This window comes from Pelodiscus sinensis, unplaced genomic scaffold (genome assembly GCF_049634645.1).
Source record: "Pelodiscus sinensis isolate JC-2024 unplaced genomic scaffold, ASM4963464v1 ctg73, whole genome shotgun sequence".
NCBI lineage: Eukaryota > Metazoa > Chordata > Testudines > Trionychidae > Pelodiscus > Pelodiscus sinensis.
In genome coordinates this window covers 420,314-436,245 of record NW_027465876.1, presented here as the reverse complement: position 1 = coordinate 436,245, position 15,932 = coordinate 420,314, and the positions used below count along the sequence as shown (strand labels likewise).

The 15,932-nt window shown below is 70.7% G+C and overlaps 1 protein-coding gene and 1 long non-coding RNA gene across 4 annotated transcripts in view; both read left to right on the top strand.

Annotated features, from left to right (window-relative positions):
• LOC142824214 (uncharacterized) overlaps positions 1–15,932 on the top strand; it is a 252,464-nt gene that overhangs the window by 86,052 nt on the left and 150,480 nt on the right. The window lies entirely within an intron of this gene.
• Positions 9,073–15,708, top strand: APOE (apolipoprotein E). 2 transcript variants are annotated; one of them, XM_075915951.1, is made up of 4 exons: positions 9,073–9,172; positions 10,170–10,226; positions 13,415–13,565; positions 13,766–15,708. In XM_075915951.1, exons 2-4 carry the CDS (start codon positions 10,184–10,186, stop codon positions 14,397–14,399), a joined length of 828 nt encoding a protein of 275 aa, XP_075772066.1. In that variant the 5' UTR covers positions 9,073–9,172; positions 10,170–10,183; the 3' UTR covers positions 14,400–15,708. The 2 variants fall into 2 exon arrangements, with proteins under 2 accessions (XP_075772066.1, XP_075772067.1); XM_075915952.1 differs by having other exon boundaries at positions 9,154–9,199.

The window sequence follows — 15,932 nt, the reverse complement described above, 5'->3', positions numbered from 1 at the left end:
TCAGGAGCTGGCTCTCGCTGGGACCGGGGAGCGCTCTGGAGCTGGCTCTCGCTGGGACGGGGAGCGCTCTGGAGCTGGCTCTCGCTGGGACGGGGGAGCGCTCTGGAGCTGGCTCTCGATGGGACGGGGGAGCGCTCTGGAGCTGGCTCTCGCTGGGACGGGGGGGCGCTCTGGAGCTGGCTCTCGCTGGGACGGGGGAGCGCTCTGGAGCTGGCTCTCGCTGGGACGGGGGAGCGCTCTGGAGCTGGCTCTCGCTGGGACGGGGGAGCGCTCTGGAGCTGGCTCTCGCTGGGACGGGGGTGCGCTCTGGAGCTGGCTCTCGCTGGGACTGGGGAGAGCTCAGGAGCTGGCTCTCGCTGGGACGGGAGAGCGCTCTGGAGCTGGCTGTCGCTGGGATGGGGGAGCGCTCTGGAGCTGGCTCTCGCAGGGACGGGGGTGCGCTCTGGAGCTGGCTCTCGCTGGGACGGGGGAGCGCTCTGGAGCTGGCTCTCGCTGGGACGGGGGAGCGCTCTGGAGCTGGCTCTCGCTGGGACGGGGGTGCGCTCTGGAGCTGGCTCTCGCTGGGACTGGGGAGAGCTCAGGAGCTGGCTCTCGCTGGGACGGGAGAGCGCTCTGGAGCTGGCTGTCGCTGGGACCGGGGAGCGCTCTGGAGCTGGCTCTCGCTGGGACGGGGGAGCGCTCTGGAGCTGGCTCTCGCTGGGACGGGGGTGCGCTCTGGAGCTGGCTCTCGCTGGGACGGGGGAGCGCTCTGGAGCTGGCTCTCGCTGGGACGGGGGTGCGCTCTGGAGCTGGCTCTCGCTGGGACTGGGGAGAGCTCAGGAGCTGGCTCTCGCTGGGACCGGGGAGCGCTCTGGAGCTGGCTCTCGCTGGGACGGGGAGCGCTCTGGAGCTGGCTCTCGCTGGGACGGGGGAGCGCTCTGGAGCTGGCTCTCGATGGGACGGGAGAGCGCTCTGGAGCTGGCTCTCGCTGGGACGGGGGTGCGCTCTGCAGCTGGCTCTTGCTGGGTCGGAGGGTGCTCTGGAGCTGGCTGTCGCTGGGACGGGGGAGCGCTCTGGAGCTGGCTCTCGCTGGGACGGGGGGCGCTCTGGAGCTGGCTCTCGCTGGTACGGGGGAGCGCTCTGGAGCTGGCTCTCGCAGGGACGGGGGAGCGCTCTGGAGCTGGCTCTCACTGGGACGGGGGGGGCGCTCTGGAGCTGGCTCTCGCTGGGACGGGGGGGCGCTCTGGAGCTGGCTCTCGCTGGGACGGGGGGGCGCTCTGGAGCTGGCTCTCGCTGGGACGGGGGGGCGCTCTGGAGCTGGCTCTCGCTGGGACGGGGGGGGCGCTCTGGAGCTGGCTCTCGCTGGGACGGGGGTGCGCTCTGGAGCTGGCTCTCGCTGGGACGGGGGGGCGCTCTGGAGCTGGCTCTCGCTGGGACGGGGGGGCGCTCTGGAGCTGGCTCTCGCTGGGACGGGGGGGCGCTCTGGAGCTGGCTCTCGCTGGGACGGGGGGGCGCTCTGGAGCTGGCTCTCGCTGGGACGGGGGGGCGCTCTGGAGCTGGCTCTCGCTGGGACGGGGGGGGCGCTCTGGAGCTGGCTCTCGCTGGGACGGGGGGCGCTCTGGAGCTGGCTCTCGCTGGGACGGGGGGGCGCTCTGGAGCTGGCTCTCGCTGGGACGGGGGAGCGCTCTGGAGCTGGCTCTCGCTGGGACGGGGGGCGCTCTGGAGCTGGCTCTCGCTGGGACGGGGGTGCGCTCTGGAGCTGGCTCTCGCTGGGATGGGGGAGCGCTCTGGAGCTGGCTCTCGCTGGGACGGGGGGGGCGCTCTGGAGGTGGCTCTCGCTGGGACGGGGGAGCGCTCTGGAGCTGGCTCTCGCTGGGACCGGGGAGCGCTCTGGAGCTGGCTCTCACTGGGACCGGGGAGCGCTCTGGAGCTGGCTCTCGATGGGACGGGGGTGCGCTCTGGAGCTGGCTCTCGCTGGGACGGGGGTGCGCTCTGGAGCTGGCTCTCGCTGGGACGGGGGGCGCTCTGGAGCTGGCTGTCGCTGGGACGGGGGAGCGCTCTGGAGCTGGCTCTCGCTGGGACGGGGGGCGCTCTGGAGCTGGCTCTCGCTGGGACGGGGGAGCGCTCTGGAGCTGGCTCTCGCTGGGACGGGGGGCGCTCTGGAGCTGGCTCTCGCTGGGACGGGGGAGCGCTCTGGAGCTGGCTCTCGCTGGGACGGGGGAGCGCTCTGGAGCTGGCTCTCGCTGGGACGGGGGAGCGCTCTGGAGCTGCCTCTCGCTGGGACGGGGGGGTGCTCTGGAGCTGGCTTTCGCTGGGACGGGGGGCGCTCTGGAGCTGGCTCTCACTGGGACCGGGTAGCGCTCTGGAGCTGGCTCTCGCTGGGACCGGAGAGCGCTCTGGAGCTGGCTCTCGCTGGGACGGGGGGGCGCTCTGGAGCTGGCTCTCACTGGGACGGGGGGGTGCTCTGGAGCTGGCTCTCACTGGGAACGGGGAGCGCTCTGGAGCTGGCTCACGCTGGGGCGGGGGTGCGCTCTGGAGCTGGCTCTCGCTGGGACGGGGGGGCGCTCTGGAGCTGGCTCTCGCTGGGACGGGGGAGCGCTCTGGAGCTGGCTCTCGCTGGGACGGGGGGGTGCGCTCTGGAGCTGGCTCTCGCTGGGACGGGGGGGCGCTCTGGAGCTGGCTCTCCCTGGGACCGGGTAGCGCTCTGGAGCTGGCTCTCGCTGGGACCGGAGAGCGCTCTGGAGCTGGCTCTCGCTGGGACGGGGGGGCGCTCTGGAGCTGGCTCTCACTGGGACGGGGGGGTGCTCTGGAGCTGGCTCTCGCTGGGAACGGGGAGCGCTCTGGAGCTGGCTCACGCTGGGGCGGGGGGCACTCTGGAACTGGCTCACGCTGGGGCGGGGGGCGCTCTGGAGCTGGCTCTCGCAGGGACGGGGGGGCACTCTGGAGCTGGCTCTCGCTGGGACGGGGGTGCGCTCTGGAGCTGGCTCTCGCTGGGACGGGGGGGCGCTCTGGAGCTGGTTCTCGCTGGGACGGGGGAGCGCTCTGGAGCTGGCTCTCGCTGGGACGGGGGGGTGCGCTCTGGAGCTGGCACTCGCTGGGACGGGGGGGTGCGCTCTGGAGCTGGCACTCGCTGGGATGGGGGGGCGCTCTGGAGCTGGCTCTCGCTGGGACCGGGGTGCGCTCTGGAGCTGGCTCTCGCTGGGACGGGGGGGTGCTCTGGAGCTGGCTCTCGCTGGGACGGGGGGGCGCTCTGGAGGTGGCTCTCGCTGGGACGGGGGAGCGCTCTGGAGCTGGCTCTCGCTGGGACGGGGGTGCGCTCTGGAGCTGGCTCTCGCAGGGACCGGGGAGCGCTCTGGAGCTGGCTCTCGCTGGGACCGGGGTGCGCTCTGGAGCTGGCTCTCGCAGGGACGGGGGTGCGCTCTGGAGCTGGCTCTCGCTGGGACGGGGGTGCGCTCTGGAGCTGGCTCTCGCAGGGATGGGGGTGCGCTCTGGAGCTGGCTCTCGCTGGGACGGGGGGGCGCTCTGGAGCAGGCTCTCGCTGGGACCGGGGTGCGCTCTGGAGCTGGCTCTCGCTGGGACGGGGGTGCGCTCTGGAGCTGGCTGTCGCTGGGACGGGGGGGCGCGCTGGAGCTGGCTCTCGCTGGGACGGGGGGGGCGCTCTGGAGCTGGGTCTCGCTGGGACGTGGGGGCGCTCTGGAGCTGGCTCTCACTGGGACCGGGGGGTGCTCTGGAGCTGGCTCTCGCTGGGAACGGGGAGCGCTCTGGAGCTGGCTCTCGCTGGGACAGGGGAGCGCTCTGGAGCTGGCTCACGCTGGGGCGGGGGGCGCTCTGGAGCTGGCTCACGCTGGGGCGGGGGGCGCTCTGGAGCTGGCTCTCGCTGGGACGGGGGTGCGCTCTGGAGCTGGCTCTCGCAGGGACGGGGGAGCGCTCTGGAGCTGGCTCTCGCAGGGACGGGGGTGCGCTCTGGAGCTGGCTCTCGCTGGGACGGGGGTGCGCTCTGGAGCTGGCTCTCGCAGGGACGGGGGTGCGCTCTGGAGCTGGCTCTCGCTGGGACGGGGGGACGCTCTGGAGCAGGCTCTCGCTGGGACCGGGGTGCGCTCTGGAGCTGGCTCTCGCTGGGACGGGGGTGCGCTCTGGAGCTGGCTGTCGCTGGGACGGGGGGGCGCTCTGGAGCTGGCTCTCGCTGGGACGGGGGGGGGGGCGCTCTGGAGCTGGCTCTCGCTGGGACCGGGGTGCGCTCTGGAGCTGGCTCACGCTGGGACCGGGGTGCGCTCTGGAGCTCGCTCTCGCAGGGACGGGGGGTGCGCTCTGGAGCTGGCTGTCGCTGGGACAGGGGGGCGCTCTGGAGCTGGCTCTCGCTGGGACGGGGGGGCGCTCTGGAGCTGGCTCTCACTGGGACGGGGGGGTGCTCTGGAGCTGGCTCTCGCTGGGAACGGGGAGCGCTCTGGAGCCGGCTCTCGCTGGGACAGGGGAGCGCTCTGGAGCTGGCTCACGCTGGGGCGGGGGGCGCTCTGGAGCTGGCTCACGCTGGGGCGGGGGGCGCTCTGGAGCTGGCTCTCGCTGGGACGGGGGTGCGCTCTGGAGCTGGCTCTCGCAGGGACGGGGGAGCGCTCTGGAGCTGGCTCTCGCTGGGACGGGGGGTTGCGCTCTGGAGCTGGCTCTCGCTGGGACGGGGGTGCGCTCTGGAGCTGGCTCTCGCTGGGACGGGGGAGCGCTCTGGAGCTGGCTCTCGCTGGGACGGGGGGTTGCGCTCTGGAGCTGGCTCTCGCTGGGACGGGGGTGCGCTCTGGAGCTGGCTCTCGCTGGGACGGGGGTGCGCTCTGGAGCTGGCTCTCGCTGGGACGGGGGGGCGCTCTGGAGCAGGCTCTCGCTGGGACCGGGGTGCGCTCTGGAGCTGGCTCTCGCTGGGACGGGGGTGCGCTCTGGAGCTGGCTGTCGCTGGGACGGGGGGGCGCTCTGGAGCTGGCTCTCGCTGGGACGGGGGGGGGCGCTCTGGAGCTGGGTCTCGCTGGGACGGGGGGGCGCTCTGGAGCTGGCTCTCACTGGGACGGGGGGGTGCTCTGGAGCTGGCTCTCGCTGGGAACGGGGAGCGCTCTGGAGCTGGCTCTCGCTGGGACAGGGGAGCGCTCTGGAGCTGGCTCACGCTGGGGCGGGGGGCGCTCTGGAGCTGGCTCACGCTGGGGCGGGGGGCGCTCTGGAGCTGGCTCTCGCTGGGACGGGGGTGCGCTCTGGAGCTGGCTCTCGCAGGGACGGGGGAGCGCTCTGGAGCTGGCTCTCGCAGGGACGGGGGTGCGCTCTGGAGCTGGCTCTCGCTGGGACGGGGGTGCGCTCTGGAGCTGGCTCTCGCAGGGACGGGGGTGCGCTCTGGAGCTGGCTCTCGCTGGGACGGGGGTGCGCTCTGGAGCTGGCTCTCGCAGGGACGGGGGAGCGCTCTGGAGCTGGCTCTCGCTGGGACGGGGGGTTGCGCTCTGGAGCTGGCTCTCGCTGGGATGGGGGGGCGCTCTGGAGCTGGCTCTCGCTGGGATGGGGGGGCGCTCTGGAGCTGGCTGTCGCTGGGACCGGGGTGCGCTCTGGAGCTGGCTCTCGCTGGGACGGGGGGGGCGCTCTGGAGCTGGCTCTCGCTGGGACGGGGTGGCGCTCTGGAGGTGGCTCTCGCTGGGACGGGGGAGCGCTCTGGAGCTGGCTCTCGCTGGGACGGGGGTGCGCTCTGGAGCTGGCTCTCGCAGGGACGGGGGAGCGCTCTGGAGCTGGCTCTCGCTGGGACGGGGGGGCGCTCTGGAGCAGGCTCTCGCTGGGACGGGGGGGCGCTCTGGAGCTGGCTCTCGCTGGGACCGGGGTGCGCTCTGGAGCTGGCTCTCGCTGGGACCGGGGTGCGCTCTGGAGCTGGCTCTCGTAGGGACGGGGGGTGCGCTCTGGAGCTGGCTGTCGCTGGGACGGGGGGGCGCTCTGGAGCTGGCTCTCGCTGGGACGGGGGGGGGCGCTCTGGAGCTGGCTCTCGCTGGGACCGGGGAGCGCTCTGGAGCTGGCTCTCGCTAGGACCGGGGTGCGCTCTGGAGCTGGCTCTCGCTGGGATGGGGGGGCGCTCTGGAGCTGGCTCTCGCTGGGATGGGGGGGCGCTCTGGAGCTGGCTGTCGCTGGGACCGGGGTGCGCTCTGGAGCTGGCTCTCGCTGGGACGGGGGGGCGCTCTGGAGCTGGCTCTCGCTGGGACGGGGTGGCGCTCTGGAGGTGGCTCTCGCTGGGACGGGGGAGCGCTCTGGAGCTGGCTCTCGCTGGGACGGGGGTGCGCTCTGGAGCTAGCTCTCGCAGGGACGGGGGAGCGCTCTGGAGCTGGCTCTCGCTGGGACGGGGGGGCGCTCTGGAGCAGGCTCTTGCTGGGACGGGGGGGCGCTCTGGAGCTGGCTCTCGCTGGGACCGGGGTGCGCTCTGGAGCTGGCTCTTGCTGGGACCGGGGTGCGCTCTGGAGCTGGTTCTCGTAGGGACGGGGGGTGCGCTCTGGAGCTGGCTGTCGCTGGGACGGGGGGGCGCTCTGGAGCTGGCTCTCGCTGGGACGGGGGGGGCGCTCTGGAGCTGGCTCTCGCTGGGACCAGGGTGCGCTCTGGAGCTGGCTCTCGCTGGGACCAGGGTGCGCTCTGGAGCTGGCTCTTGCTGGGACCGGGTTGCGCTCTGGAGCTGGCTCTCGCTGGGACCGGGGTGCGCTCTGGAGCTGGCTGTCGCTGGGACGGGGGAGCGCTCTGGAGCTGGCTCACGCTGGGGCGGGGGGGCGCTCTGGAGCTGGCTCTCGCTGGGACCGGGGTGCGCTCTGGAGCTGGCTCTCGCTGGGACCGGGGAGCGCTCTGGAGCTGGCTCTCGCTGGGACCGGGGAGCGCTCTGGAGCTGGCTCTCGCTGGGACGGGGGGTGCGCTCTGGAGCTGGCTCTCGCTGGGATGGGGGGGGCGCTCTGGAGCTGGCTCTCGCTGGGACGGGGGTGCGCTCTGGAGCTGGCTGTCGCTGGGACAGGGGGCGCTCTGGAGCTGGCTCTCGCTGGGACCGGGGAGCGCTCTGGAGCTGGCTGTCGCTGGGACGGGGGGCGCTCTGGAGCTGGCTCTCCCTGGGACGGGGGAGCGCTCTGGAGCTGGCTCTCCCTGGGATGGGGGAGCGCTCTGGAGCTGGCTCTCGCTGGGTCCGGGGTGCGCTCTGGAGCTGGCTCTCGCTGGGACGGGGGAGCGCTCTGGAGCTGGCTCTCGCTGGGATGGGGGGGGCGCTCTGGAGCTGACTCTCGCTGGGACGGGAGGGTGCGCTCTGGAGCTGGCTCTCGCTGGGACCAGGGTGCGCTCTGGAGCTGGCTCTCGCTGGGACCGGGGTGCGCTCTGGAGCTGGCTCTCGCTGGGACCGGGGAGCGCTCTGGAGCTGACTCTCGCTGGGACCGGGGTGTGCTCTGGAGCTGGCTCTCGCTGGGACCGGGGAGCGCTCTGGAGCTGGCTCTCGCTGGGTCCGGGGTGCGCTCTGGAGCTGGCTCTCGCTGGGACGGGGGAGCGCTCTGGAGCTGGCTCTCGCTGGGATGGGGGGGGCGCTCTGGAGCTGGCTCTCGCTGGGACGGGAGGGTGCGCTCTGGAGCTGGCTCTCTCTGGGACCAGGGTGCGCTCTGGAGCTGGCTCTCGCTGGGACCGGGGTGCGCTCTGGAGCTGGCTCTCGCTGGGACCGGGGAGCGCTCTGGAGCTGGCTCTCGCTGGGTCCGGGGTGCGCTCTGGAGCTGGCTCTCGCTGGGACGGGGGAGCGCTCTGGAGCTGGCTCTCGCTGGGATGGGGGGGGCGCTCTGGAGCTGGCTCTCGCTGGGACTGGAGGGTGCGCTCTGGAGCTGGCTCTCGCTGGGACCAGGGTGCGCTCTGGAGCTGGCTCTCGCTGGGACCGGGGAGCGCTCTGGAGCTGGCTCTCGCTGGGATGGGGGGGCGCTCTGGAGCTGACTCTCGCTGGGACCGGGGTGCGCTCTGGAGCTGGCTCTCGCTGGGACCGGGGAGCGCTCTGGAGCTGGCTCTCGCTGGGACCGGGGTGCGCTCTGGAGCTGGCTCTCGCTGGGACCGGGGAGCGCTCTGGAGCTGGCTCTCGCTGGGTCCGGGGTGCGCTCTGGAGCTGGCTCTCGCTGGGACCGGGGTGCGCTCTGGAGCTGGCTCTCGCTGGGACGGGAGGGTGCGCTCTGGAGCTGGCTCTCGCTGGGACCAGGGTGCGCTCTGGAGCTGGCTCTCGCTGGGACCGGGGTGCGCTCTGGAGCTGGCTCTCGCTGGGACCGGGGAGCGCTCTGGAGCTGACTCTCGCTGGGACCGGGGTGCGCTCTGGAGCTGGCTCTCGCTGGGACCGGGGAGCGCTCTGGAGCTGGCTCTCGCTGGGTCCGGGGTGCACTCTGGAGCTGGCTCTCACGGGCCCCACCAGGTTACAGTGGGGCTTAGCTGCAGGCACCAGAGCAAGCAGAGCGCTCTATCCGTTCCCACAGCTCTGCCCCCCACATGGAGTGAGGTCCCTAGCAAGATGCATGCCGGGGGAAGGGGGGGCCGCACGGGTCTCCAAACATCACAGTCTGGGGCTGTAGTGAATTTTCATCCACACCCCACCCAGCATGAGGTCTCAGGGTTCCCCACAAACATGAGGCACGAGGTGTGAGCACCGCACAAGGCACATCATGGCACCACAGCAGGTCCCAGCACCACCCCACACAACCAACCTCAGCCCCAGGTCTTGGCCCCCCTAACACCTAGGGGTCAGGTCCACCCCCCAGGGTCACCCCCCCCAGCTTGTTAAACTTGGATCCTCTCTGTGGTTTCCTTGGCAAACAGGACACACATGCTGCTGGGGGCTGATTCCTCCCTTTGGGTCTGCCCCCCGAGTGTGGCAGGAGCGACTCCCCTTTGCCTCCTGCCCCTCCATCCCTGAGGGGGCTACTTGCTGGCAGAGACAGGAGGCCTGGCAGACAGCACGGGGCAAGGGGAGAGCACGTCTGTTTGTCTGTCGCCTGCCCCGGCAAGCAGAGGGTTAACACTCTCCAAGGGGGACTGTGCAGCTCCATGAGGGGGGGGGGGGGAAGTAACCTTCACCCCTACAGCTGCCTTGGCGAGTTTGTGCTGGCTCTGCCCCCACCCCGCCCCCGTGCTGCTGCTGTGGGTATTTAAGGCAGGAAGTGGGGCCCAGGCATCGAGAGCTGAGGGCAGCCTGGGAAAAGACAGGGTGGGTAGTGCAGGCCGGAGGAGACGGGTGAGGGGCAGCAGGAGGAGAGGCAGAGGTTGCAACCTTCAGGAGGCTGGTTTGGGGGCAGGTGGGGGGCAGCCCAGAGGTGGGTGGGGTGGGCAGCAGCCCAGAAGGGCAAGGGCTTTCCTTGCTTTAGCTTCCTATGGGCTCTGCACCTCAGCTTGTTTCTCTGTGCCAGGCCTCACCCTCCCCAGCCTCCTTCACCCCAGCCCTCTCCCCCCCCAGCCTCCTTCGCCCCAGCCCTCTCCCCCCCCAGCCTCCTTCGCCCCAGGCCTCCCCCCCCAGCCTCCTTCACCCCAACCCTCTTCCCCCCCCCAGCCTCCTTCACCCCAACCTCTCTCTTCCTCCCCAGCCTCCTTCACCCCAGCCCTCTCCCCCCCCAGCCTCCTTCACCCCAGCCCTCTCCCCCCCAGCCTCCTTCACCCCAGCCCTCTCCCCCCCCAGCCTCCTTCACCCCAGCCCTCTCCCCCCCAGCCTCCTTCACCCCAACCTCTCTCTTCCTCCCCAGCCTCCTTCACCCCAGCCCTCTCCCCCCCCAGCCTCCTTCACCCCAGCCCTCTCCCCCCCCAGCCTCCTTCACCCCAACCTCTCTCTTCCTCCCCAGCCTCCTTCACCCCAACCCTCTCCCCCCCAGCCTCCTTCACCCCAGCCCTCTCCCCCCCCAGCCTCCTTCACCCCAACCTCTCTCTTCCTCCCCAGCCTCCTTCACCCCAGCCCTCTCCCCCCCAGCCTCCTTCACCCCAGCCCTCTCCCCCCCAGCCTCCTTCGCCCCAGGCCTCCCCCCCAGCCTCCTTCACCCCAACCTCTCTCTTCCTCCCCAGCCTCCTTCACCCCAGCCCTCTCCCCCCCCAGCCTCCTTCGCCCCAGGCCTCCCCCCCAGCCTCCTTCACCCCAGCCCTCTCCCCCCCAGCCTCCTTCACCCCAGCCTCTCTCTTCCCCCCCCAGCCTCCTTCACCCCAGGCCTCTCTCCCCACAGGCAAAGCTGCAGCCATGAAGGTCTGGACTGTGCTGCTGGGAGCCACCCTGCTGGCAGGTAAATGGCCCCTTGAGTTCTTCCCCATTCCCCTGCCCCTCACCCGGCTAGATCCCCCCCCCCCCCCACGCTAAGGGGGCTGGGAGCCAGGACTCCTGGGGTCCATCCTGGTGCTGGGAGGGCAGTGGGGGCCAGTGGTTAGAGCACTGGGGCTGGGAGCCAGGACTCCTGGGGTCCATCCCGGCGCTGGGAGGGCAGTGGGGGCCAGTGGTTAGAGCACTGGGGCTGGGAGCCAGGACTCCTGGGGTCCATCCTGGTGCTGGGAGGGCAGTGGGGGCAGTGGTTAGAGCACTGGGGGTGGGAGCCAGGACTCCTGGGGTCCATCCCGGCGCTGGGAGGGCAGTGGGGGCCAGTGGTTAGAGCACTGGGGCTGGGAGCCAGGACTCCTGGGGTCCATCCTGGCGCTGGGAGGGCAGTGGGGGCCAGTGGTTAGAGCACTGGGGCTGGGAACCAGGACTCCTGGGGTCCATCCCGGTGCTGGGAGGGCAGTGGGGGCCAGTGGTTAGAGCACTGGGGCTGGGAGCCAGGACTCCTGGGGTCCATCCTGGCGCTGGGAGGGCAGTGGGGGCTAGTGGTTAGAGCACTGGGGCTGGGAACCAGGACTCCTGGGGTCCATCCTGGCGCTGGGAGGGCAGTGGGGGCTAGTGGTTAGAGCACTGGGGCTGGGAACCAGGACTCCTGGGGTCCATCCCGGCGCTGGGAGGGCAGTGGGGGCCAGTGGTTAGAGCACTGGGGCTGGGAGCCAGGACTCCTGGGGTCCATCCCGGCGCTGGGAGGGCAGTGGGGGCCAGTGGTTAGAGCACTGGGGCTGGGAGCCAGGACTCCTGGGGTCCATCCTGGCGCTGGGAGGGCAGTGGGGGCCAGTGGTTAGAGCACTGGGGCTGGGAACCAGGACTCCTGGGGTCCATCCTGGTGCTGGGAGGGCAGTGGGGGCCAGTGGTTAGAGCACTGGGGCTGGGAGCCAGGACTCCTGGGGTCCATCCTGGTGCTGGGAGGGCAGTGGGGGCCAGTGGTTAGAGCACTGGGGCTGGGAACCAGGACTCCTGGGGTCCATCCTGGTGCTGGGAGGGCAGTGGGGGCCAGTGGTTAGAGCACTGGGGCTGGGAGCCAGGACTCCTGGGGTCCATCCCGGCGCTGGGAGGGCAGTGGGGGCCAGTGGTTAGAGCACTGGGGCTGGGAGCCAGGACTCCTGGGGTCCATCCTGGTGCTGGGAGGGCAGTGGGGGCCAGTGGTTAGAGCACTGGGGGTGGGAGCCAGGACTCCTGGGGTCCATCCTGGCGCTGGGAGGGCAGTGGGGGCAGTGGTTAGAGCACTGGGGGGGGGGTGCTGACTCCGAGCCCCAACCCGTCCACAGATCGTGTGCTCCCTTTCAGCTGGTAACCCGCCTATTGTGCGTTTTGTACAAAGCCTGGACCAAGGAAGCCCCCGATCTCTGTCAGGATCTGCAGTGCTCAGCATGACAGGGCCCCTGTCTTGGTGGGGGTCCATGCAGGGCCCGGGATGACAGGGCCCATCTCGGTCAGTCTGGGTGGGGCCGGCGCAAAGGGCCCCCGTCTCGGTCAGTCTGGGTGCGGCCGGCGCAAAGGGCCCCCGTCTCGGTCAGTCTGGGTGCGGCCGGCGCAAAGGGCCCCCGTCTCGGTCGGTCAGTCTGGGTGGGGCCGGCGCAAAGGGCCCCCGTCTCGGTCGGTCAGTCTGGGTGGGGCCGGCGCAAAGGGCCCCCGTCTCGGTCGGTCTGGGTGGGGCCGGCGCAAAGGGCCCCCGTCTCGGTCGGTCAGTCTGGGTGGGGCCGGCGCAAAGGGCCCCCGTCTCGGTCGGTCAGTCTGGGTGGGGCCGGCGCAAAGGGCCCCCGTCTCGGTCGGTCGGTCTGGGTGGGGCCGGCGCAAAGGGCCCCCGTCTCGGTCGGTCAGTCTGGGTGGGGTCGGCGCAAAGGGCCCCCGTCTCGGTCGGTCAGTCTGGGTGGGGCCGGCGCAAAGGGCCCCTGTCGGTCAGTCTGGGTGGGGCCGGCGCAAAGGGCCCCCGTCTCGGTCAGTCTGGGTGGGGCCGGCGCAAAGGGCCCCCGTCTCGGTCAGTCTGGGTGGGGCCGGCGCAAAGGGCCCCCGTCTCGGTCGGTCAGTCTGGGTGGGGCCGGCGCAAAGGGCCCCCGTCTCGGTCGGTCGGTCTGGGTGGGGCCGGCGCAAAGGGCCCCCGTCTCGGTCGGTCAGTCTGGGTGGGGTCGGCGCAAAGGGCCCCCGTCTCGGTCGGTCAGTCTGGGTGGGGCCGGCGCAAAGGGCCCCCGTCTCGGTCAGTCTGGGTGGGGCCGGCGCAAAGGGCCCCCGTCTCGGTCGGTCAGTCTGGGTGGGGCCGGCGCAAAGGGCCCCCGTCTCGGTCGGTCGGTCTGGGTGGGGCCGGCGCAAAGGGCCCCCGTCTCGGTCGGTCAGTCTGGGTGGGGCCGGCGCAAAGGGCCCCCGTCTCGGTCGGTCAGTCTGGGTGGGGTCGGCGCAAAGGGCCCCCGTCTCGGTCGGTCAGTCTGGGTGGGCCCGGCGCAAAGGGCCCCCGTCTCGGCCGGTCAGTCTGGGTGGGGCCGGCGCCAAGGGCCCCCGTCTCGGTCGGTCAGTCTGGGTGGGGCCGGCGCAAAGGGCCCCCGTCTCGGTCGGTCAGTCTGGGTGGGGCCGGCGCAAAGGGCCCCCGTCTCGGTCGGTCAGTCTGGGTGGGGCCGGCGCAAAGGGCCCCCGTCTCGGTCGGTCAGTCTGGGTGGGGCCGGCGCAAAGGGCCCCCGTCTCGGTCGGTCAGTCTGGGTGGGGCCGGCGCAAAGGGCCCCCGTCTCGGTCAGTCTGGGTGGGGCCGGCGCAAAGGGCCCCCGTCTCGGTCAGTCTGGGTGGGGCCGGCGCAAAGGGCCCCCGTCTCGGTCAGTCTGGGTGGGGCCGGCGCAAAGGGCCCCCGTCTCGGTCAGTCTGGGTGGGGCCGGCGCAAAGGGCCCCCGTCTCGGTCGGTCAGTCTGGGTGGGGCCGACGCAAAGGGCCCCCGTCTCGGTCGGTCAGTCTGGGTGGGGCCGACGCAAAGGGCCCCCGTGTCGGTCACTGGGTGGGGCCGGCCAGAGAGAGGGGGCTGGGTGAGATGGACACTGCGTCTGCTCCTGGGTGTGGCCCCAGTGCCTCGTGGCCCGTTTCGCAGGCGGTCAGACTCGACTCACCTGCAAGCTCTGCCCCCAGGTTGCCAGGCCGTGCCGCTCGCCCAGGAGGAGCCCCAGAGCAAGTGGGAGGAGGCGGTGGCCGTGTTCTGGAACTACGTTGCCAAGCTGGGACAGGCCGCGGACAACGTCACCGCCCAGGTCCGGAGCTCCCAGCTGAGCAAGGAACTGGAGTGAGTGAGGCCGTGGCTCCGTGGCAGGGCGCGGTGGGCGGGTGCAGGCGGTGCTGTGACGCTCCGGGTTGGGCGGGCGCATTCCTGGAGCCCATGGCTTTGGGGGCTTGCCGTATGTGGGGTCCGTGGGCAGCCCCCATGCACTGGCGGGGGTCGCCGCAGCCCCAGGGCCAGCCCTCTGACCGCCTGTCCCTCCGCAGCGGGCTGATCACCGACACCATGGCTGAAGTGGAGGCGTACACAGAGGAGCTGCGGGCCCGGCTCGGTCCCTCGGCCGAGGAGGCGCAGCAGCGCCTGGCCAGCGAGGTGGCAGCGCTGCGGGCGCGGCTGCAGGGCGACATGGAGGAGGCCAAGGGCCGGCTGGTGCAGTACGCGGGCGACGTGCGCCTGATGTTCGACCAGAACCTGGAGGAGGTGCGGGCCCGGGTGGGCATGTACGTGCGTAAGCTGCGTAAGCGCCTGGGCAAGGACACCGAGGAGCTGCGCCGCAAGATGGCTGCGTACGCGGGCGCCGTGCAGGCCCATGCTGACCAGCGGGTGGGCGCCGTCCGCCAGGGCCTGCAGCCCCTTGTCGACAGCCTCCACGCCAAGGGGCAGCAGCGCCTGGACGCCCTGAGCCAGGCCATGAGCGAGCAGAGCCAGAAGGTGCGTGACAGCCTGGGCGCCCGGGCCCAGGAGCTGCACGGGCACCTGCAGGAGAAGGCTGAGGTGGTGCGGGGCTCCCTGGACCAGGCTGCTGATCAGCTACGCCAGTGGTTCGCCCCCTTCCTGCAGGACGTCAGTGCCCAGATAAACGCCCTGGTGGAGAGGCTGCAAGGAAAACTCCAACTGTAACAGGCCCTGCTCAGCCCACACTCTGCCCCCCGACACTGCAGAGCCCCGGCTCCCCTCAGCACAGCCCTGCCCCTAGACCCCAGGCTGAGCATCCGGCAGGAGCCACTTCCCCTGCTAAGCCCTCCCTTGGCCTCCCGCTGGGGCCCCAGGCGTCATGGTCCCTGGGCATGAGCCCAGCCTGGAGATGTGGCCACTGCGACCCCGTAGCGCTGCGCTCATGCTTGGTACAGGTGGGCAGCCAAGAATCTGGTCCTGAGCTGCTTTTGTGCAGGGACTGGGAACATGAGAGGAGAGCATCTAACTGCAGCCAAGCCTGGCCTACCCCTGTGGTCATGCCCGTCTGCCATTAGCTCGCCTGTGTGCAGCAGCACTGCCACTGTATGCTGTGTACACCTGCCGTTAGCTCGCCCGTGTGCAGCAGCACTGCCACTGTATGCCGTGTACACCTGCCGTTAGCTCGCCCGTGTGCAGCAGCACTGCCACTGTATGCCGTGTACACCTGCCGTTAGCTCGCCCGTGTGCAGCAGCACTGCCACTGTATGCTGTGTACACCTGCCGTTAGATCGCCCGTGTGCAGCAGCACTGCCACTGTATGCTGTGTACACCTGCCGTTAGCTCGCCCGTGTGCAGCAGCACTGCCACTGTATGCTGTGTACACCTGCCGTTAGATCGCCGTGTGCAGCAGCACTGCCACTGTATGCCGTGTACACCTGCCGTTAGCTCGCCTGTGTGCAGCAGCACTGCCACTGTATGCCGTGTACGCCTACCGTTAGCTTTCCCCTGTGCAGCAGCACTGCCACTGTATGCTGTGTACACCTGCCGTTAGCTCGCCTGTGTGCAGCAGCACTGCCACTGTATGCCGTGTACACCTGCCGTTAGCTCTCCTGTGTGCAGCAGCACTGCCACTGTATGCTGTGTACACCTGCCGTTAGCTTTCCCCTGTGTGCAGCAGCACTGCCACTGTATGCCGTGTACACCTGCCGTTAGCTCTCCTGTGTGCAGCAGCACTGCCACTGTATGCTGTGTACACCTGACGTTAGCTCGCCTGTGTGCAGCAGCACTGCCACTGTATGCCGTGTACACCTGCCGTTAGATCGCCCGTGTGCCGCAGCACTGCCACCGTATGCCGTGTACACCTGCCGTTAGCTCGCATGTGTGCAGCAGCACTGCCACCGTAGGCCGTGTACACCTGCCGTTAGATCGCCGTGTGCCGCAGCACTGCCACCGTATGCCGTGTACACCTGCCGTTAGATCGCCGTGTGCCGCAGCACTGCCAGTGTATTGAAATAAATTCCTGCTTAGGACACAAGCTTCCTGGGGCCTTTTCTTTGTTGTGGTTTGATTTCATGAGACACACTCAGGCTATGTCTACTCTATGGGGTTTTTCCGGGATACCAGAAGGTAACCCAAAAATTCTCTGCTGCGTCCAGGGAACGCATCTGCTCTTCCGCTTTTTCTTGCGGAAGAGAAGACGTGCTCTTTCGGAAGCCCTGTCTTCCTCCTTCCACAAGGAAGAATGGCTCTTCCAAAAGA

What these genes read in the sequence shown, in the direction of transcription:
- APOE (XM_075915951.1), top strand. Translation starts at nt 10,184, where the DNA reads ATGAAGGTCTGGACTGTGCTGCTGGGAGCCACCCTGCTGGCAG. An exon ending in GGGAGCCACCCTGCTGGCAG is followed by an intron (nt 10,227 to 13,414) that starts GTAAATGGCCCC and finishes CTCTGCCCCCAG; the next exon opens with GTTGCCAGGCCGTGCCGCTC. An exon ending in CAGCTGAGCAAGGAACTGGA is followed by an intron (nt 13,566 to 13,765) that starts GTGAGTGAGGCC and finishes GTCCCTCCGCAG; the next exon opens with CGGGCTGATCACCGACACCA.